This window comes from Oncorhynchus mykiss, chromosome 2 (assembly GCF_057628025.1).
Source record: "Oncorhynchus mykiss isolate SJ-2025 chromosome 2, ASM5762802v1, whole genome shotgun sequence".
In the NCBI taxonomy this organism is placed as follows: Eukaryota; Metazoa; Chordata; class Actinopteri; order Salmoniformes; family Salmonidae; genus Oncorhynchus; species Oncorhynchus mykiss.
In genome coordinates this window covers 69,682,082-69,705,751 of record NC_143023.1, presented here as the reverse complement: position 1 = coordinate 69,705,751, position 23,670 = coordinate 69,682,082, and the positions used below count along the sequence as shown (strand labels likewise).

The following is a 23,670-nucleotide window of genomic DNA, read 5'->3' as shown; positions in this document are numbered from 1 at the left end:
AGTCCTTGGTAGCGGGCCATGTCGGTGGCACTGTATTATACTCAAAGCGGGTAAAGCAGGTGTTTAGTTGGTCTGGAAGCAAGACGTCAGTGTCCATGACGTGACTGGTTTTCTTTTTGTAGTCTGTGATTGTCTGTAGACCCTGCCACATACGTCTCGTGATTGAGACATTGAATTGCGACTCCACTTTGTTTCTATACTGACATTTTGCTTGTTTGAATGCTTTGCGGCGAGAGTAACTACACTGTTTGTATTCGGCCATACTCCCAGTCAAATTTCCATGGTTAAATGTGGTGGTTCACTTATTAACTCGCTCACCGAATCAGCGTATCAATCAATATTATTCTGAGGTTACCCGGAACATGTCCCATTCCGCGTGATCAAAACAATCTTGAAGAGTGGATGCCGATTGGTCAGACCAGCGTTGAATAGTCCTTGTCACGATTACGTCCTGTTTGAATTTCTGCCTAAATGAAGGGAGGTGCAAAATGGAGTCGTGGTCAGGTTTGCCGAAGGGAGGGCGGGATGCATGCATCGCGCAAATTAGAGTAGCAGTGATCCAGAGTTTTGCCAGCGCGAGTACTACAATCAATATGCTGATAGGGTTTAGGTAGCCATGTTCTCAAATTTGCTTTGTTAAAATCCCCAGGTACAATAAATGCAGCCTCAGGATATATTGTTTCCAGTTTGCATAAAGTCCAGTGAGTGTGTGTGTGTCTCTGTCCGCGCACACAGGGGTGCTTCTTAATATCTCCTGCTAGATGTTTGTTTGATTTAGTAATTATTTTTTCTGTGTTTGTTTTTAGGTATGTGGAAAGAAAGAATTTTCTGGAGAGAGTTGACCACCGGCAGTTTGAGCAGGAAAAGAAAGTGCGTCTCGGCAACATCATGAAACGATGACAAGGAATAATGTTACAGATACACTCACACTTACATTTGTGACACACACAAACTGTACATGCCTGCCCAGTTCCTCCCAAGGTTTCTCAGCCCAATACTTTGCCACTGGACTGTCCATGTCTCTGGATGGCCTACTGACTGTTCCTGCTGCCGGCTGCTCCTTGACCTATCAGACCTCACATACCCAGTTTACACTCAGCACTCTCATTAAACCGCCATCTGTTCCTGGACCTGTGTGTGACCTGAGTCACCTGGACTCAGACCCCTGACTGTCTGCCTCAGTGGCTTCCTGCCTCTTCCCGATTTAGAGGTGTGGCTGCACTGCTAACTTGCTTGCCTCAGCACATGGCTGTGTGGCCGGGCGTTTCTGTACATTTGCCATAATAAAAAAAAAAAGGGAAAAGAGGAGAATGAGTAGCACACCCTGAACTCTGAATCAGACTTTATGACATTGACTTGAAAGAGAGGAAGAATCCACACAGCTCCGATATTTGTGCCATCCCTCTCCACCTCCTGCAGTGATTCAGTTTGGTGCGCTGTTCATTGGAAGAGTTCAAGTTGATTGCATTTCACCTCCTTGTTGTGCACACTGTGATTCTCTGGAGTTGTTCCAACTAATCTGAAGATAAAAAATGGTCTCACTATTATGTACCTTATTTATACCAACAACAATCAGAGATTCTGACATGATAAAAGATTTATCAACAGGTCACCTTAGCTGCTTGTTAAACCTGAGCTAAGAGGGGAGAGGATTGCTAAACGTTCCTCAACTGTTTTCTCAACGTAATGACACAGCTCCTATTACAAGGTAATTGTATGGCTGTTCAGTAGTAGGCACTCACTCTCACACACAGACGGACAGGTGAATTCAGGGACTTTAGTTTTAGTTACTGGTTGTTAAATGAATGTGTCTGAATTCAAGTGTGTCTGAATAATCACAGGTGAATTTGGACTTGTTTTGTGTTGTCATCCTGTTGTTGTACTTTGTAACATGGAATAAAGCTTGTCATTTGGTTTGAAGTAGTTTTAGTACTGATGGTCTTGTTTTGCTCGTTTGTACCCCTCACCTCCCTAAGGCCTTATATTCCACCCTTCCTCTTCCCGCTACCAAGGCTCTTCCAATCTCTCCAGACAACTGTCTACAGACACACTACCATTTCATCATAACCTTGCCAGTCCTTCCCTGCCCCCCTCTTCCCCAAATGCAACTGTTTCTATCTCCCTCACCCCCCAGGTCCTACACCCCCAACCCACCTCCCTCCTATCCCTCACAGGCCTTGGACGGGTGCCTGCCATCTTACCCACTCTGCTCTGTCCTAAATAAGGTCAGAAGACTCCAGTCACACAGTATCTTTCAACCTCATTTCCTCTGTATCCAGGCCCCCTCCACTGCTTCTGTGTTTCCTGCCTGAGTGTTTGGAAGGGAAAGGAGGAGACGCCTGTGCATCCTTCATAGAGGGTAATTGACTTGTTTACGTTACATAGGGATCCACCCTCCATCCCCATGGGTGCAAACTCTACATTTGTTTGTTTCTTCTAATTGTGCTTCATGTTACCAGATGAAACTTACTCTATGTTATATATAAGCAGATTTAGATAGAGATCCCGTGTACTGTACTCTCTCTTCAGCAGGGATACTCTCACACATGGAAAGACTGCAGAGACTATTTCAAAAATAATCATCCTTAACTTTAACTCTGCATTGTTGGGAAAGGTAAGCATTTCACTGTTAGTATACAGCTGTAGTTTTCGACGCATATGACAAATAATATTTGATTTGAGACATGCATATTATTCATAAACAAGCTCACACAAACAGTTGCGTATTGGATGGAGATTATTATTATTTACTTTTTAGCTAACAGTACGAAATGAAACATACAAAATGAAACATACAGACATACACAAACATCAACAATCTCACTCCTGCCCAGACCCAGCTGCTCTCACCCCTATCTCCAGTGCCTGCACTACTCTCCCCCATGTGTCCTAAAATTGCACCATTTTGTTCCTCTCCATTGCCTACGCTCTTTCAATATTCAGATAATGAAGCATATGATTTTTTTAATGGTCTTAACTATGGGTGATTGGTTGATTTCCAGTTTAAGTATACGTTTTTCTCAAGACAATTGACGAGAAGAGTATCCTCCAGTCCATCAGGTAACTAACTCACTGCCCCCTCATATGACATGTCTTGAAAGATGCCGACAGATGGATTTGAAGTAAAATTACATTTGTAATACTTCTGATAACTTTTGGACTTCATGGCACTCCCAGAAGGAATGGGTTATTGTGTCATTGTTAGTTTTACATGACTCTTGTTGTGCTGTAGAATTTTTTAAATTGTATTTAATTTGTAAAAAACTATACATTGGTTTAAGCGTACATTTTCGTTACCTGTAATTTTGTTAGGTATGTTTCAACATTCCTTCCATCTTGTGCCAATAACAATTATTTTTTAAAGTATTGGTTCTTACCTATCATATGAATATCCTTTTCTGACTCAAATAGGTTTCCCTCAAGATTTGCTCTGATGTCCAAAATATTTAAAATCTAAATTTGTGATAGGAAACTTTTAAGTTGCATGTACAGTGCCTTCAGAAAGTATATATACCACTTGACTTATTCCACATTTTGTTGTTACAGCCTGAATGCAAAATATATATTTTTTTCTTCTCACCCATCTACACACCATACCCCATAATGACAAAGTGAAAACATGTTTTTAGACATTTTTGGAAATGTATTGAAAATTAAATACAGAAATATTCTATTTACATAAGTATTCACACCCCTGAGTCAATACTTTGTAGAAGCACCTTTGGCAGCCATTACAGCTGTGAGTCTTTCTGGGTAAGTCTCTAAATGTATTCAAGCTCTGTCAAATTGGTTGTTGAACTATTTTCAGGTCTCGCCACAGATTTTGAAGTAGATTTAAGTCAAAACTGCAAATCGGAAACTCAGGAATATTCACTGTCTTCTTAGTAAGTGTAGATTTGGCCTTGTTTTAGGTTATTGTTCTGCTGAAAGGGGAATTCATCTCCCAGTATCTGGTGGAAAGCAGACTGAACCAGGTTTTCCTCTAGGATTTAGCTCCATTCCATTTCTTTTTTTATCCTGAAAAACTCCCCAGTCCTTAACGATTACAAGCATACCCACAACATGATGCAGCCAACACTATGCATGAAAATGTGGAGAGTTGTACTCAGTGACGTGTTCTATTGGATTTGCCCCATAACTCTTTGTAGTCAGGACAAAAAGTAAATTGCTTTTCCACATTTTCTGCAGTATAACGTTAATACCTTGATGCAAACAGGATGCCTGTCAATTAGGTTAGTATTGTGAAGTAACTGCAATGTTGTTGATCCATCCTCAGGAGAAAACTAACACAGCCATTAAACTCTAACTACTTTAAAGTCACCATTGGCCTCATGGTGAAATCCCTGAGCGGTTTCCTTGTTCTCCGGCAACTGAGTTTGGAAGGATACCTGTATATTTGTTGTGACTGTGTATTGATACACAACCCAAATTGTAATAAATAACTTCACCATGCTCAAAGGGATATTCAATGCCTGTTTTTACATTTTCTTTATTGGAAAACCTCCCTGCTATTTGTGGTTGAATCTGTGTTTGAAATGCACTGCTCGACTGAGGGACCATTTGTAGGGTGTGGGGTACAGACATGAGGTACTCATTCAAAAATTAAACACTATTATTGCTCACAGTGTGCTGACAGTGTCAACAGCAAAGCATCATCACACCACCTCCATGCTTCCCGGTGGGAACCACACATGCAGAGATCCATTCACCTACTCTGCGTCTCACAAAGACACGGCGGTTGGAACCAAACATCTCAAATTTGGACTCATCAGACCAAAGGATAGATTTCCATCGGTCTAATGTCCATTGCTGTGTTTCTTGGCCAAAGCAAGTCACTTCTTATTGGTAGTGGTTTCTTTGCAGCAATTCGACCATGAAGGCCTGATTCACGCAGTCTCCTCTGAACAGTTGATGTTGACATGTGTCTGTTACTTGACCTACTTGAAATATTTATTTGGGCTGCAAATTCTGAGGCTGGTAACTCTTCTGAACTTATCCTCTGCAGCAGAGGTAACTCTGGGTCTTCCTTTCCTGTGGTGGCCCTCATGAGAGCCAGTTTCATCATAGCACTTGATGGTTTTTGCGACTGCACTTGAAGAAACTTTCAAAGTTGTTAATGTTCAGTATTGACTGACCTTCGTGTCTTAAAGAAATGGACTGTCATTTCTCTTTGCTTATTTGAGCTGTTCTTGCCATAATATGGACTTCGTCTTTTACCAGATTGTAACGGTTTTCTTCTGGGGAAAGAGAGGCGGACCAAAATGCAGCGTGGTTAGTTTTGTACATCTTTAATAAAGATGAAAGTACAACAATCTACAAAACAAGAACCGTGAAAAACCAAAACAGTCCTATCTGGTGCCACAAAGACAGGAACAATTACCCACAAAACCCAACACAAAACAGGCTACCTAAATATGGTTCCCAATCAGAGACAATGACTAACACCTGCCTCTGATTGAGAACCCTATCATGCCAAACATAGAAATAGACAAACCAGACACACAACATAGAATGCCCACCCAGCTCACGTCCTGACCAACACTAAAACAAGGAAAACACACACGAACGATGGTCAGAACGTGACACAGATAGGGCTATCTTCTGTATTCCACCCCTACCTTGTCAAAACACAACTGATTGGCATTAAGAAGGAAAGAAATTCCACAAAATAACTTTTAACAAGGCACACCTGTTAATTTAAATGCATTCCAGGTGACTACCTCATGAAGCTGATTGAGAGAATGCCAAGAGTGAGCAAAACTGTCAAGGCAAAGGGTGGCTACTTTGAAGAATCTTAAATATAAAATATATTTAGATTTTGTTTAACAATTTTTTGTTTTGTTATTTCATAGTTTTGATGTCTTCACTATTATTCTACAATGTCGAAAATAATAAAGAAAAACCCTTGAATGAGTAGGTGTGTCCAAACTTTTGACTGGTACTGTACATGCATACACACTCCTAGAGAGGCCAGTACACTCTCCAGAGCTGTGGAGAACAAGACATCCTCATACTTATTCAAATACACCTTCTCTCATGTTTTCTGTTACTTCTCTTGGATGGTTAAGTGACTTTGTGAGCCCCAAGTAATTTTCCCAGCTTGTCTCCTTAAAGGCCAAGGGAATGTGGAAGAGAGAGATGGCTGAGAAGCAACATTTATATAGATTGTAGACCGTTGCTGCTGTTGTCAATGGAAAGGAGTCTTATTAGTGTGAAGAACCTACTGTAACCTTTAATCCTCCACTGAGGTTGTTGTCTCAAACCTTAAAGATAATTCTATATGTGGTGTACAGAAATAAGTTAGTCATTCAAAGATCATGTGGAAAAACTATTATTGCACACCTATTATGTGACTTTTTTAAGCAAATTTCTACTAACAAAGGGGTTGTACACTTATTGATTCTCCATATTTCAGCATTACATTTTTTATAAATGAGTTAAAAAATATACAAAAATAATCCACTTTGTTATTATGGGGTATTGTGTGTAGGACAGGAACAGAAAATATCAGTTTAAATACAGGCTGTAACACAATGAAATGTGGAAAAAGTAAAGTAGAATACTTTCTTAAGGCACTATATTTTAAAGTATTTTCATTGATCAGTGCAACATTGCTTTTTAATTCTGTGATGTAAATAAATGTATTTCCTATTACCAAGTAATTTACGGTTTCCATACCTTTTAGGTTTCCATGTGGACCAATTTTATCGGTGCATTCTGAAAAGCTATCCAAGGACTGTTCCATATGGTTGTGTTTTTAGGGAGTGATATTGGTTCTTGTGGGATCCTTTTAATTTTCCTCCATATTGTTATAGTGTTCTTAACTATGAAGTTGTTAATGTTCTTAGCTTTATCCTTTGAAAACAGACATGTGAAAAGATTCTGGGGATGAGCATGTACATCTTCAATAAGTACCCAATGTTCCTCTTTAGTGCACTAAACTATATGTCTCAAGTAAATGCCCTGGGTGGTGAGTTGATACAATTCCATATCTGGGAGGTTAAAACCACCCTCACACTTTGGGAGATGTAAAACTTCCCTTTTTATTCTATGAGTTTTATTTGCCCATATAAAGTTTGTGATGGCCGAGTATACTTTTTTAACAAATTGATGGAGATTATTCTATAGGCTATATACACTAAGTATACAAAACATTAAGAACACCTACTCTTTTCATGACAGACTGACCAGGTGAATCCAGGTGAAAGCTATGATCCCTTATTGACGTCACTTGTTAAATCCACTTCAATCAGTGTAGATGAAGTGTAGGAGACAGGTTAAAGAAGGATTTTTAAGCCTTGAGACAATTGAGACATGGATTGTGTATGTGTGCCATTCAAAGGGTGAATGGGCAAGACAAAATATTTAAGTGCCTTTGAACAGGGTATGGTAGTAGGTGACAGGCTCATCGGTTTGTGTCAAGAACTGCAACACCGCTGGGCTTTTCACACTCAACAGTTTCCTGTGTGTATCAAGAATGGTCCACCACCCAAAGGACATCCAGCCAACTTGACACAACTGTGGGAGTCCATCCCCCCATGAACTGAGGCTGTTCTGAGGGGGAAAGGGGAGGGGTGTAACTCAATATTAGGAAGGTGTTCCTAATGTTTGGTATACTCAGTGTGGGCCTGTGTAGGAGGCAGGCAGCAGGTTCCCCGGTGGAGGTGTGTGTGCCTCCTACATTACATTTCCTCTTCATCACTGGCACATCTCTTTACAAGCTGCCTCAACACCAGCACACACCAAAGCAGAAACTAGGTCTGCAGAGGCCTGCATGATCCATTCTATACTGCTGTTACACACACACACACACACCACCTCACTCTCTCTCTCCTCTCTGTCTCTCGCCGTCTTACACGGAGTCAGGAGAGGAGCAGTCATCCTCATCTTTATTCAATTCCCCCCCTCACACACACACACTCCTAGAGAGGCCAGTACACTCTCCAGAGCTGTGGAGAGCAAGACATTCTCATACTTATTCAAATACACCTTCTCTCATGTTTTCTGTTACTTCTCTTGGATGGTTAAGTGACTTTGTGAGCCCCAAGTAATTTTCCCAGCTTGTCTCCTTCCTTCGCTGACTGCTCACTTCCACCTTGCTGTTACCCTTCAAATGCATTTTAAACTCTCAACTTTGTCACCGTTTATTTTGCTCAGTTTAATTTTACCGCTCTTCACCTCATCTAACTTGCTATCATGTACAAAGGTGAACTTGAAATACTTGTGTGCAACCTGTGCTTGACGATGATGCCAAAATATCTTCTTCCAGTAGAACAATAAAGCTTATCAAACTTAATCTAATTGACTTAGTATTTACTATGAGCCTTGCCTCGTGACAAAACAACAGATTGAAGGAAGAGGATGGATAAGGAAGACATGAAGATCAGATTAAAGGCCAAGGGAATGTGGAAGAGAGAGATGGCTGAGAAGCAACATTTATGTAGATCGTTGCTGCTGTTGTCAATGGAAAGGAGTCTTATTAGTGTGAAGAACCTACTGTAACCTTTAATCCTCAAACACAAATCTTTACCCACACACTGACCCTGACTTAAACACCTACAAAATCTCAATTTAAACCCGAAATGAAATGGGTTTCCATGGCTGAGCAGCCACACACAAGCCTAAGATCACCATGTGCATTGCCAAGCGTTGGCTGGAGTGGTGTACAGCTCAAAGGCATTGGACTCTGGAGCAGTAAAAACACGTTTGGTGGAGGAGGAACAATGGTCTGGGGCTGTTTTTCATGGTTCGGGCTAGGCCCCTTAGTTACAGTGAAGGGAAATCTAAACGCTACAGCATAAACTTACGTTCTAGACGATTCTGAGCTTCCAACTTTGTAGCAACAGTTTGGGGAAGGCCCTTTCCTGTTTCAGCATGACAGTGCCCCTGTGCACAAAGTGAGGTCCATACAGAAATGGTTTGTCGAGATCAGTGTGGAAGAACTTGACTGGCCCGCACAGAGCCCTGACCTCATCCCCATCGAACACCTTTGGCATGAATTGGAATGCCGACAGTGAGCCAGGCCTAATTGCCCAACATCAGTGCCCGAACTCACTAATGCTCTTGTGGCTGAATGGAAGCAAGTCCCTGCAGCAATGTTCCAACATCTAGTCTAAAGCTTTCCCAGAAGAGTGGAGGCGGTTTTAGCAGCAAAGGGAGGACCGATTCCATATTAATGCCTATTATTTTGGACTGAGATGTTCGACAAGCAGGTGTCCACATACTTTTGGTCATGTAAGGTATCTGGCACACACTTCACCTCCAAGCATGTGTAGCTGTCTCTCACCAAGGGCTTCGTTTTCAAACGGGGAAGCTGATTTTAAAATAGCCAACACCTTTGGGAGGATAATTATAAACAATCACTGGCACAAGAATCTCAAATAACAGCAGGAGCAAATAGTCAGCATGCCTTCCCTCCCTGCTATCCAACCACTGGAAGCTCCTAAAGGCTTTGGTAACACTTCATCCAGGTATAATTCCTTAGAACTTGTTATAAGCATTTTGAGCCTTTACAATGTCTTATAAAAAGGCTTATAAATGTGTCTCCCAATGGATCAAACTGTCTGTTATTCCTACCATGAACGTGCTTATTAGGGTCCATAGTGCTTATGTATTTGAAGAGGGTGATCATAAGAGCAGTGCATAAGGTGATTTGTGATGTCTCAAAATCACTTCAAAAGACACCTGCACTTCCACCTAGGCATGTAGCCTAGGTTAGGCCACGTTATTGTATAACTAAATGTTTAATTGATTAAACTTCACATTAATTATTGCAATACATTTGACAACAACCTCTCTTTCAGATGTGGTACATTTCCATAAATGTAGCCTATTGGACAATTCACTGCAGCAGCCGACAACAATGTAGACATTCCCTTTAAGGGGCAACCTTGGGGAACTCAGAAATTATTCTGATGTAAATGCATAGAATTCAATAGAGTTTTAAAAAAAAATCTAATGCAAAAGCACATGAGTTTAACAGGATCAATTAGGGCAAGCTATAGCCGTATCACGATTTTTTAAAACGAGCTTATTGCTGCATCTTCTTTTTGATGGTGGAAAAAAGGAGACCATCCCTTTAAATAAAACTTGATGATTCCATTAGAACGGCAGCAGCAGCAGCAGCAGTGATACACTCAGCCGCCCAACCTGGCCGCAGCAAGATTGTTGAGCAACATTTTTTCCCCTTCTGTATGACACTGGTGCGATTTAAAACATTATTATATTTGTTTTATACATTGGATTCTTGGGAGGATAAACGAAACGTGTGACATAGAAGAACAATAGGAGAACGTGTTTACGGTATTGGAGACACGGGTACTCTGGACGTTCATGAGGTGGACTTCGCCGCATTTGGTGGGCTGCTCCTAGCTTGGAAAATCCCACCACATATCCCTGACATTCATTCCAAACTCGACCTGTACGGTGAACTGTCACCGACGTAGATACATTTTAAAGGAAAAGCATGGAATAAAGCCTGACATCGAAGGAGTCCTGAAGAAAAGTAGTTTTTTTTCTGGTGAAAAGTAGTCCACTGCTTATTTTAAATAACCTATTCATTATTAAGTAGCCTAGGAGAGGCATAGCCTACTCTTTCAACTCATCACAAGATGTCTGTTCCGGTAAGTCTTATTTAAAGGTTAGATTTTACATTTGGCATGAACTTTTGTTGACTACAGATAGTCAGCGATACAATGTGGCCAAGTGTAATTTCCTTTGCTGCTCTGGCATTTGAAATGCACTAGGCTATGTGTCAGTGATGAGTATGCTACGTCTCGTGTATTACTTTTGTAGTATAATTGTAATACCACTGTTATAATGATATGAGATGTGTATTTTCAATGTTTCTCTAATTTGTAAAAATGTCCACACTAGGAGTGCAAGGTCCAACGCACACTGCTAGCTGTCAGGCTGTTGGCAAACTGTCAAATTTGACTTGTAGGAGTGCCAACGTTGCAGCCTGAGTTTTGTGAGTTACATAGTGTTGAGTTGAAACTTTACTGCAATTATGTAACCACCTGTATAGTTTGAGTCTAAGGCCAAACGTATTGGACTTGGACACTTCAACATGTTTGTAGTGATTATGCAGTTATGTGAATAGGATCAGGCATATGCAGTTTTGCTGGAGACCATTTTTGCTTTCTGTTGTCTTTTTCTGTTGTGTTTCCTGTTGCCTTGCACCATTAATCCAACAGCCTGCAAATCAGTAAATAGCCCAATTGTGTACCCCTAATCATATCAAAAGGTACCAGTTCCATCCTTTGATGTTTATTTGGGTTGTGTACTGTAGGTGTGTGTAGATATTCAGGATATGACTGTTCCCCTTGGCTAAGCACTGTTCTATCTAGCTTGGCATGTGTTGTTATGCACACAGATAAAACAGCGTGCTCTAACCTGTGTGAGGATTCCTTCGTCAATACACATCTCAACCCTAGCAGTTTGTGAAGAGATTCCAAGTTTGTGTATCTTGCTGCTTGAAATTCAGAACTCATTGTTTTCCCTGTCAGGCTTAGGGAGTAAAATGTGCTGATTACAGGGTTGTCTCCTAAACACTGAGATATATGGAGGCATCTTTGCCTGTAGATCATCTGGATACATGATATATACCATTTTATGAACTGGGTGGTTCGAGCCATGCTGATTGGCTAAAAGCCATGGTATAACAGACCTAATACCACGGGTATGACAAACATTTATTTTTGCTGCTCTAATTATGTTGGTGACCAGTTTATAATAGCAATAAGGCACCTTGGGGGTTTGTGGTATATTGCCAATATACCACGGCTAAGGGCTGTATCCAGGCACTCCGTGTTACGTCTGGCATAAGAACAGCCCTTAGCCGTGGTATATTGGCCACGTACCACACCCCTTCGTGCTTAAATCACCCATGCTTATAGCCTCATTCAATTGCAGCGATGTAAATGTGTAATGAACAAGCGTTATTTTCTTGTTTGCTTTGCTAAGTGTTTGAGCACATTATGAATCACTAACTGTATTAGGCTACACTTTTAGAAAAAACGGTGCTATCCAGAACCTAAAAGGGTTCTTCAGCTGTCCTCATAGGAGAACCCTTTGAATAACTATTTTTGGTTCCAGGTAGAGCACTTTGGGTTCCAGGTAGAACCCGTTCCACACAGGGTTCTACATGGAACCCAAAAGGGCTCTACCTGCAACCAAAAAGGGTTCTACCTTGAACTAAAAGGGTTCTCCTTTGGGGACAGATGAAGATCCCTTTTTCCTAAGAGTGTATGTATTATACTCTTGAGTAGGACTGTGTTTGGTTTGTACATATGTTTTTACCCTCAGCTACTGTAGCTACTCTGCGCTGTATTCAACAAACACAGTCCAGATTGCAAATCACATGCCTTGCGGCCCGGGTTTGATGGCAACAGCTGCTGTTCTCTGTGCAGACAGGATGACGAGTCTCCTAAACACCATCGGTAAAACCAGCACCGTAATGACTCCCTCATCTCCATGCCAACTAGTCTGAGCCCCTTCACCTGGCTGCCACACATGTCACTGGGAAATCAAAGACAAACAGACAGGGCCATGGTATGACTGTCCACCTAACCCAGTGGACAAATCATTCTTGCACACTTTTCCATTGCGTAGATATCATTTAAGATTTCCCATAGAAATCAAGTTAGATATGGGGGTGTTTTGTAAGATGGCTGGTGTATAACAGCTCATATCCATTTGTACACTACTATTATTGCGGTAATAGTGTAGTAACATTGTTATTACAACGTTATAGCCGTCAATATAACATCTGCTATAGGCTACACTTTAGTCTGTATCTTCTTATTGGGAATGCAGATTTTTCAACGCATCCGATGTTGTTGCTGGGGTGATGGGTGTATTCCCTCGATGGCCTGCCAGAATTCTAATAGACTGGGAGTCCCCGTGGAGAGTATCCTCCTGCTGAATTTGATGGGTTAATTCCTCCAGTCAACCATATTATGAGGGAAATTAAACTGATGTTTGGATGGGATCAGCCCATAGAGTTAAGCATGCTTAGGTGAACATGAAGTCCCAGTTGGCTAGTAGCAGGGGTCCCAATGTTCCAACGCTGCAAGGCTTAGATGCTAAACACCCTGTCATTCACCATTCACATCTGTGGCTTTTTAGTCATCCCTCCTTTGATATTATGAATTGAACATTTGCAGGTTGTAATCCACTGATTTACTATACGTAGAATATAATAGCATCAATTGCATTGTTTTCCCAGTGTTTTATTTCCATGCTACATGTACTGTATATAGGTTGCTATTATAGTTTACAGTGTAGCATGCTTTTGCAAATGCAAACATTTTGGCAATATGCATGTCCTGAATACAGTACAATGGGACATATGGACAGATATAAAATCAAATCAAAGTGTATTTGTCACGTGCGCCGAATACAACAGGTGTAAACCTTACAGTGAAATGCTTACTTACAGGCTCTAACCAATGGTGCCAAAAAAAAAGGTGTGTGTGTGTGTGTGTGTGTGTGTGTGTGTGTGTGTGTGTGTGTGTGTGTGTGTGTGTAGGTAAGTAAAGAAATAAAACAACAGTAGAAAGACATTTGAAAAAAGAGTAGCAAGGCTATATACAGACACCTGTTAGTCAGGCTTACTGAGGTAGTATGTACATGTAGGTATTGTTAAAGTGACTGTGCATATATGATGAACAGAGAGTAGCAGAAATGTAAAAAGAGGGGTTCGGGGGGGAACACAACGCAAATAGTCTGGGTAACCATCTGGTTACCTGTTCAGGAGTCTTATGGCTTGGGGGTAAAAACTGTTGAGAAGCCTTTTTGTCCTAGACTTGGCACTCCGGTACCGCTTGCCATGCGGTAGTAGAGAGAACAGTTTATGATGGGGTGGCTGGGGTCTTTGACAATTTTTAGGGCCTTCCTCTGACACCGCCTGGTGTAGAGGTCCTGGTTGGCAGTCAGCTTTGCCCCAGTGATGTACTGGGCCGTACGCACTACCCTCTGAAGTCCCTTGCGGTCGGAGGCCGAGCAATTGCCGTACCAGGCAGTGATGCTCTCGATGTTGCAGCTGTAGAACCTTTTGAGGATCTCAGGGCCCATGCCAAATCTTTTTAGTTTCCTGAGGGGGAATAGGCTTTGTCATGCCCTCTTCATGTCTTGGTGTGTTTGGACCAATCTAGTTTGTTGTTGATGTGGACACCAAGGAATTTGAAGCTCTCAACCTGCTCCACTACAGCCCCGTCGATGAGAATGGGGACGTGCTCGGCCCTCCTTTTCCTGTAGTCCACAATCATCTCCTTAGTCTTGGTTACATTGAGGGATAGGTTGTTATTCTGGCACCACCCGGCCAGGTCTCTGACCTCCTCGCTATAGGCTGTCTCGTCGTTGTCGGTGATCAGACCTACCACTGTTGTGTCGTCAGCAAACTTATATACATGAATGCATGCAGCCGTATTTACAAGCATTCATAACATGCCATGAATTGATGTGGCCTATTGAGAATGTAGCACCTCTACCAGAGTACAGAGTATTCTTATCTTTAATATGAGCTCAGTTTCCCCAAGGGCACATCTCCGCTCAGCTGCAGTCTCTCTCGCCCCTCACTCTCCCTCCCTCCCTCCCTCCTTGCCAGCAGCCATGCAATGTAGGACACAAGGGGGTTAAATGGGACGTCTGCCGGGGCTCTATCGACAGCCCTCATATCTCCCTCTCAGAAGCCTGACATTTGACGCTTGTCATAGATGATGCTCCACATACATATTCATAATTGGTGCATTTCCATAACCCCTATCAGGCTCTGGCTATTTGTATGGGCAACATTTAGCCATCAGCCTCCCTTCCTTCTTTGTGTCTATCACATGTAAATCTCTATTCTACTAGATAGGTACACATAACTCACAGCAAATGCATTATTACACAGGAGGTGAGGTTGCTTATAAGTCATCCAAAATGCATAGAATACAATGTACTACAACAGTGCAACCAGCTACCATCAACCAGTTGATGTAGCCTATTTGTAACACACACACACACACACACACACACACACACACACACACACACACACACACACACACACACACACACACACACTGACTGAGGAAGCATCTTAATCCAGCAGTCAGCTGACACATCAATTTGTTTACAACTGACAGCTCAGGAGATATTATCATATTTATGCTATAAACAGCTGCAGGTAGAAATATGAATAAACATTTAAGCATACATATGTAAACTGCCGCATGTCTCTTTTTCCCTAAATATACCATCATCAGGTGTCAATGTACCACACATAGCAACTGTTCATCATTCAGTTATTTTCTATTCCAATAGCACTGTACACTGAAATGGTGTTCTGATGCTATCTAGTCATCCTATCCAGGGTCTTATAGATTTCAGTAATGGTATTGACTATTGCGTGTCTATCATCAGTCAGCCACAGCTGACCTACTAATACCAAGGGCCCATCCACAGTCAGCCTGTCATATGAATCTCCACTAAAGGCCATGTCTTGTGACTGGTTGGTTTTATCTGATCTACAGCTAATACGTCTTGCTTGACTTTTCTCCTTCCATCGTTGAACTGCCAGTATTTCAGGGAGAAAAGGTAGCATCAGCCTTTCTGAAAAGCTAGCCCCCGTGGCTAAGAGGAGAGCAATAGAGCAGAGCAGTGTGTGTGGTGGGACTGGGGCTGTGTGGAGTCTGTCCTCACTCACGCTCAAACAGTCAGACACACAATGGAGGAGCAGAGCCACTGCTGCATGCCAGAACATTCCTGCTCCAACGGTCCCTGGGGAATTCACTTTTCTCACTCTGCTCACTCACTGAAGAGAGACTGTGTGTGTGTGTGTGTGTGTGTGTGTGTGTGTGTGTGTGTGTGTGTGTGTGTGTGTGTGTGTGTGTGTGTGTGTGTGCGTGTGTGCGTGTGTGCGTGTGTGCGTGTGTGCGTGCGTGTGAGCGTGCGGGCGGGCGGGCGGATGTGCAAGAGAGAAAGAGAGAGAGAGAGATTCTGCAAGAAGTATTGGTTCGTACCTACATGTATGTGCGTTTTAGAGGACAGTGTGTGTAAAGGGGTGTGTAGATATGTGTGGGACATTGAATGAGTGTGTGTGGGAGAGTTACCCTATGTATGTGATCTTACATTCTTCTACTGTCCTCCATCAATCCTTGTCACAATGCAGTATGTGTGTGATCATCTGGTATCTTGTGGGAGGACTGTGTGCATACTTATGTATATGTGTGCGTCGTTTGTGCATGTTTAATTAAAAAAAAAAAACAGGCTAGTCAATTAAGAACAAATTATTGTTTACAATGATGGACTGGCAAGAGGCAAAAGGCCTCCAGTGGGACGGTGGCTGGGTTTAAAAAAGCACAACAACAAAAAACAATGGAAGACAAAACTGACAATACAGATCGAAGCTACTGGCAACAGCACAAATACAACAGCAAGCAAACAGAGGGATGTGTGTGTGAAGTAAAACGACATGCTTCCTTACATAAGGCATTGCAAGTACTTGCGCTTGTGTGTGAAACCTTCTGAGTCAGTGTGGGAATGCTCAGTAATGAATAGCACTGTGTGCTGAAATTCCGTTCTGTGCGTGTACATCCTTATATGTGTTAAACCCTCTGTCTGAGAAAGTGTGTGAATGCTCAGCAGTGTGGTTCTCTGTTAGTCTATGTGGCGATGGACTGGCAGCAGCAGCAGTCATGTATCTCTCAGCCAGGACTCTAGCTATTGCTGTTATTTATTATCTTGGCTATTTCTAGGATCAAATGCCACTATTTGGCATCTCTCCCTCAATATCTTTCTTTTTCTGTTCTTCTCTGTTCTCTTCATCCCTATCCATCATTCTAGCCATCTCCCTCCTCCTCTCCTCCTCCCTCCTTCTCTCCTCCCTCATCTCCTCCTCCCTCCTTCTCTCCTCCTCCTACCCTCTCTCCTTCCTTTTCTCCTCCTTCTCTCCGCTTCTCACCCTCTCTCCTCCTCCCACCCATCTGCTCCCTCGTCGACCTCCTCCCTCCTTCTCTCCTCCTCCCACCCTTTCTTCTCCTCCCTCGTCTCCTCCTCCCACCCTTTCTCCTCCTCTCCTCCTCTCTCGTCCTCCCTCCTTCTCTCCTCCCTCGTCTCCTCCTCCCTCTTTCTCTTCTCCTCCCTCATCTTCTCCTCCCTCATCTCCTCCTCCTACCCTCTCTCCTCCTCTCTTCTTCTCTCCTCCTCTCCTTCTCCCACCCTTTCTTCTCCTCCCTCGTCTCGTCCTCTCTCCTACCCTCTCTCCTTCTTTCCTCCTCCCACCCTCTCTCCTCCTCCCACCTTCTCTCCTTTCTTCCTCCCTCCTTCTCTCCCCCTCCCACCCTCCTTCCTTCTCTCCTCCCCATATGGTGTTCTTTCCATGTTTATCCCATCATCTTCTTATTCCAGTTTTTTCTTGGTATATGATGGGCTGTACAGCCTTTGTCTTGGTTAATGATGGGCAGTACAGCCTTTGTCTTGGTTAATGATGGGCAGTACAGCCTTTGTCTTGGTTAATGATGGGCTGTACAGCCTTTGTCTTGGTTAATGATGGGCAGTACAACCTTTGTCTTGGTATATGATGGGCTGTACAGCCTTTGTCTTGGTATATGATGGGCTGTACAGCCTTTGTCTTGGTTAATGATGGGCTGTACAGCCTTTGTCTTGGTTAATGATGGACAGTACAGCCTTTGTCTTGGTTAATGATGGGCTGTACAGCCTTTGTCTTGGTTAATGATGGGCTGTACAGCCTTTGTCTTGGTTAATGATGGGCAGTACAGCCTTTGTCTTGGTTAATGATGGGCTGTACAGCCTTTGTCTTGGTTAATGATGGGCTGTACAGCCTTTGTCTTGGTTAATGATGGGCAGTACAGCCTTTGTCTTGGTTAATGATGGGCTGTACAGCCTTTGTCTTGGTTAATGATGGGCAGTACAGCCTTTGTCTTGGTTAATGATGGGCAGTACAGCCTTTGTCTTGGTATATGATGGGCAGTACAGCCTTAGTCTTGGTATATGATGGGCAGTACAGCCTTTGTCTTGGTATATGATGGGCAGTACAGCCTTTGTCTTGGTATGTGATGGGCAGTACAACCTTTGTCTTGGTATGTGATGGGCAGTACAACCTTTGTCTTGGTATGTGATGGGCAGTACAGCCTTTGTCTTGGTATAGGATGGGCAGTACAGCCTTTGTCTTGGTATGTGATGGGCAGTACAACCTTTGTCTTGGTATGTGATGGGCAGTACAGCCTTTGTCTTGGTATAGGATGGGCAGTACAGCGTTTGTCTTGGTTAATGATGGGCAGTACAGCGTTTGTCTTGGTTAATGATGGGCAGTACAACCTTTGTCTTGGTTAATGATGGGCAGTACAGCGTTTGTCTTGGTATATGATGGGCAGTACAACCTTTGTCTTGGTTAATGATGGGCAGTACAGCCTTTGTCTTGGTATGTGATGGGCTGTACAGTATGCAGTGTATTGGTCAGTGCGGGAAAGGGAAAGGGGGATACCTAGTCAGTTGTACAACTGAATCCATTAAACTGAAATGTGTCTTCCGCATTTAACCCAACCCCTCTGAATCGGAGCGGTGCGGGGGGGCTGCCTTAATCGACATCCAGGTCAACGACGCCCGGGGAACAGTGGGTTAACTGCCTTGCTCAGGAGCAGAATGATAGATTTTTGCCTTGTCAGCTCTGGGATTTGATCCAGCAACCTTTCACTGGCCTAACGCTCCTACCCGCCAGGCTACCTGTCACCCTTATACAACTCAGTGTGAGACCCAAGCAGTTATCTTCTCATTTCAAAGCCTGGTGTCATTTTCCTCACACTGTCTCCTGGTTTGTCCCCAGTGATCTGGCCTAGACAGACAGCACTGGATTTCAGCCCTGTGGTCAGAAGTATTATGCCTTCCCTCCCAGGGAAAATCACCATCACAAAACACAATCCCGCACTCACCTCGCTGAGGAGAAGTCCTTACTTATGCTTTTATATTGTCCTGTTTGATATGAGCCTGTGAGAATGTGGGCCACGCTGAGGCAGAGATGGCTTCCCGCAGAGTTGTGACCTCCTGATGAGAGAGAGAGAGAGAGAGAGACTCCTAACCTACTGCCAAATGTATGACCATATTAGAGACACATATCCCTCAGATTACACAGATCCACCAAGAATTCGAAAACAAATCCAATTTTGATAAACTCCCATATCTATTGGGTGAAATACCACAGTGTGCCATCACAGCAGCAAGATTTGTGACCTGTTGCCACAAGAAAAGGGCAACTAGTGAAGAACAAACACCATTGTAAATACAACCCAAATTTATGTTGATTTATTTTCCCTTTTGTACTTTAACCATTTGCACATCGTTACAACACTGTATATAGACACAATATGACATTTGAAATGTCTTTATTTGTTTGGAACTTCTGTGAGTGTAATGTTTACTGTTCATTTGTATTGTTTATTTCACTTTTGTATATTATCTCTTCACTTGCTTTGGCAATGTTAACATATGTTTCCCATGCCAATAAAGCCCCTTGAATTGAATTGAATTGATATTCCTCTGTGGCCTTTATAAGAGCCATAATGAAACCCAGGGTTTCTCAGTGCCTTCTGGTTAGACTGTCAGAGCATAATAACCCCTCCGTGTTGTTTCACTGCTCTCTAAATCACATCATCTCATTATGTGCTTCTCATTAGCCGTGCATACTTGTCTTCATGACAGTGGGAGAGAGTGGTATGTTTGTGTCAGTGTGATGTGCATATGCGGGTGTCATGAGCAGTATGTTGGTGCACAATTTCTTTGCTCGATGCTATATGTGTGAGGTAAGTGAGGGTCAAATTGAGCAGCTGTGAGACAGACAGACGGCAAGAGTGTGTGTGTATTGTGTCTGTTCCTTCTGCCAAAGCATCCCGTCCCTGGATTCGTAAATCTCCTGGCTGATCTGCGTAGTGGCGCTGTTAATGGCCGCCCATCGATCACGCTCACGTGTGCATTATCGCCGTTGTGGTTAGGTGCAGGCTTAGCGACTTATTTCGCTGGAAATTGGCCAGTCAATTTGGCAGAGAAGGACAGAGCCGGTCCAGAGAATTGATCATCATTTGAAATGCAAAGCTGTTGGCAGCATAAACGAGTGTGCAAGTGAAAGGGTCAACTGAAGAGCATGAGCTGGAGGAGGGGGATGGGGAAGGAGAGAGAGAGGGGGATGGGGATGGGGAAGGAGAGAGAGAGGGGGATGGGGATGGGGAAGGAGAGAGAGAGGAGGATGGGGAAGGAGAGAGAGAGGGGGATGGGGAAGGAGAGAGAGAGGGGGATGGGGATGGGGAAGGAGAGAGAGATGGGGATGGGGAAGGAGAGAGAGAGGGGGATGGGGATGGGGATGGGGAAGGAGAGAGAGAGGGGGATGGGGAAGGAGAGAGAGAGGGGGATGGGGATGGGGAAGGAGAGAGAGAGGGGGATAGGGATGGGGAAGGAGAGAGAGAGGAGGATGGGGATGGGGAAGGAGAGAGAGAGGAGCATGGAGAGAGGGGGATGGGGAAGGAGAGAGGAGCATGGAGAGAGGGGGATGGGGAAGGAGAGAGAGAGGAGGATGGAGATGGGAAGGAGAGAGAGGAGGATGGGGAAGGAGAGAGAGAGGAGGATGGAGAGAGGAGGATGGGGATGGGGAAGGAGAGAGAGAGAAGGATGGGGATGGGGAAGGAGAGAGAGAGGAGGATGGGGATGGGGAAGGAGAGAGAGAGGGGGATGGGGATGGGGAAGGAGAGAGAGAGGAGGATGGGGATGGGGAAGGAGAGAGAGAGGGGGATGGGGATGGGGAAGGAGAGAGAGAGGAGGATGGAGAGAGGGGGATGGGGATGGGGAAGGAGAGAGAGAGGAGCATGGAGAGAGGGGGATGGGGATGGGGAAGGAGAGAGAGAGGAGGATGTGGATGGGGAAGGAGAGAGAGAGGGGGATGGGGAAGGAGAGAGAGAGGAGGATGGGGATGGGGAAGGAGAGAGAGAGGGGGATGGGGATGGGGAAAGAGAGAGAGAGGAGGATGGGGATGGGGAAGGAGAGAGAGAGGAGGATGGGGATTGGGAAGGAGAGAGAGAGAGAGGAGGATGGGGATGGGGAAAGAGAGGAGGATGGAGAGAGGGTGTAGGTAGGAGAGGGGAGTAGTTAAGGGCATGTGTAATCGAGTACTCGAACGGACCTCAAAACTCGATCTTTAATCAGAGATACAATTTTTTTCTAATTCTATACAGCTATTTGGTGGAATGTGCTTTGAAATTCTGTCTGGAAGATGTTCATTTGCTATGACTCTAGTGTTCCATTTGTACATGTGCATTTGTGGGGCACAACATCAAAGAAACCAAGGTAGGCATTAATTGCACAGTTCCATAATTCCCTTTCCCCTCCATGTCTCACTCACTCAATTTCATTCCGACCGCTCCCTCTACACACATGTGCCGAGTTCACACACAAGCTCCCATTAGGCCTACAGAAATAAATGTATCTAACTGATGGGACACAAGCTCACATTAGGCCTACATAAATAAATGTATCTAACTGATGGGACACAAGCTCCCATTAGGCCTACAGAAATAAATGTCTCTATGGGACACAAGCTCCCATTAGGCCTACAGAAATAAATGTCTCTAACTGATGGAACACAAGCTCCCATTAGGCCTACAGAAATAAATGTATCTGATGGGACTCAAGCTCCCATTAGGCCTACAGAAATAAATGTATCTAACTGATGGGACACAAGCTCCCATTAGGCCTACATTAATAAATGTCTCTAACTGATGGGACACAAGCTCCCATTAGGCCTACAGAAATAAATGTCTCTAACTGCTGGGACACAAGCTCCCATTAGGCCTACATTAATACATGTCTCTAACTGATGGGACTCAAGCTCCCATTAGGCCTACATTAATACATGTCTCTAACTGATGGGACTCAAGCTCCCATTAGGCCTACATTAATACATGTCTCTAACTGATGGGACTCAAGCTCCCATTAGGCCTACAGAAATAAATGTATCTGATGGGACTCAAGCTCCCATTAGGCCTACAGAAATAAATGTATCTAACTGATGGGACACAAGCTCCCATTAGGCCTACATTAATAAATGTCTCTAACTGATGGGACACAAGCTCCCATTAGGCCTACAGAAATAAATGTCTCTAACTGCTGGGACACAAGCTCCCATTAGGCCTACATTAATACATGTCTCTAACTGATGGGACTCAAGCTCCCATTAGGCCTACATTAATAAATGTCTCTAACTGATGGGACACAAGCTCCCATTAGGCCTACAGAAATAAATGTCTCTAACTGCTGGGACACAAGCTCCCATTAGGCCTACATTAATAAATGTCTCTAACTGATGGGACACAAGCTCCCATTAGGCCTACATTAATACATGTCTCTAACTGATGGGACTCAAGCTCCCATTAGGCCTACAGAAATACATGTCTCTAACTGATGGGACTCAAGCTCCCATTAGGCCTACAGAAATAAATGTCTCTAACTGATGGGACTCAAGCTCCCATTAGGCCTACAGAAATAAATGTCTCTAACTGATGGGACACAAGCTTCCATTAGGACTACATAAATAAATGTCTCTAACTGATGGGACTAACGAGCTACATTCCTTGCCGACAGTTTTATCACAAATGTAAAATGGACTGGTTGATTGAAGTAAGGAAATATGTGTTCCAAAAATGAGGTAGAGTTTTGGAATAATTGGATCTTGTCTATTTTCTGCTTAGGTTACTTTGCAAACTGCTGTTACCATTATGAATTGGTGAACTTAGGATATAACCCCCCTAAACATAGACAATTTTCCACACTTAAAATATGCAAAAACATTTGTTTGAGAAAGACAGCGTATTTATATCAGAATCATTAAGCCTACTCACCAAACAGATGTCCATAATTCATCCCCATGCAGTGCTCAATGTAGAATTGTTTATCCATTTAGAAAATTCAAAACAGGCAGAGTAAACTAAATGGAATATCTGTTGGCCTATATCGAAAAGAAGACACATTTTGGTTTGTAACCCTGAAAAAAATGGCCTTTCAACGTGTGAAACTAAAAGCCCTGTTTCAAATGATCTCTCTTTCAGAGTATCTGTTCCAGATCACTCCGCACTGGCAACTTTTACATTTACAAAAATATTCTGTTAGATTTGATTCTGTTATATTACATCATGTGTTTTGCTAATCTTAAAATAAATAAGGCATTGTTGTACACTGTTGACATATAGATAAATGCAGTAGTACAACATCAATATGCCCATCCCTAGGAGTAGTACAACATCAATATGCCCATCCCTAGGAGTAGTACAACATCAATATGCCCATCCCCAGGAGTAGTACAACATCAATATGCCCATCCCTAGGAGTAGTACAACATCAATATGCCCATCCCTAGGAGTAGTACAACATCAATATGCCCATCCCTAGGAGTAGTACAACATCAATATGCCCATCCCTAGGAGTAGTACAACATCAATATGTCCATCCCTAGGAGTAGTACAACATCAATATGTCCATCCCTAGGAGTAGTACAACATCAATATGTCCATCCCTAGGAGTAGTACAACATCAATATGTCCATCCCTAGGAGTAGTATAACATCAATATGCCCATCCCTAGGAGTAGTATAACATCAATATGCCCATCCCCAGGAGTAGTACAACATCA

At 43.2% G+C, this 23,670-nt stretch overlaps 2 protein-coding genes across 4 annotated transcripts in view; both read left to right on the top strand.

Moving 5' to 3' along the window:
* Positions 1–1,920, top strand: part of LOC110494926 (heterochromatin-stabilizing protein CFDP1) — a 52,015-nt gene extending 50,095 nt beyond the window's left edge. For both annotated transcript variants that reach the window (XM_036954576.2, XM_021570267.3), the window contains one exon: positions 807–1,920. In XM_036954576.2, the coding sequence (XP_036810471.2) occupies positions 807–900 (94 nt within the window). In that variant the 3' untranslated portion in view covers positions 901–1,920. The remainder of the gene's footprint in view (positions 1–806) is intronic.
* An 8,171-nt stretch (positions 1,921–10,091) lies between these two features.
* LOC110494902 (breast cancer anti-estrogen resistance protein 1) overlaps positions 10,092–23,670 on the top strand; it is a 111,977-nt gene continuing 98,398 nt past the window's right edge. Inside the window, exon 1 of one of the 2 annotated variants that reach the window (XM_090217148.1) lies at positions 10,092–10,622. In XM_090217148.1, coding sequence (XP_090073274.1) covers positions 10,611–10,622 — 12 coding nt within the window. In that variant the 5' untranslated portion in view covers positions 10,092–10,610. The remainder of the gene's footprint in view (positions 10,623–23,670) is intronic. The other variant, XM_036954526.2, reaches the window with a different exon arrangement.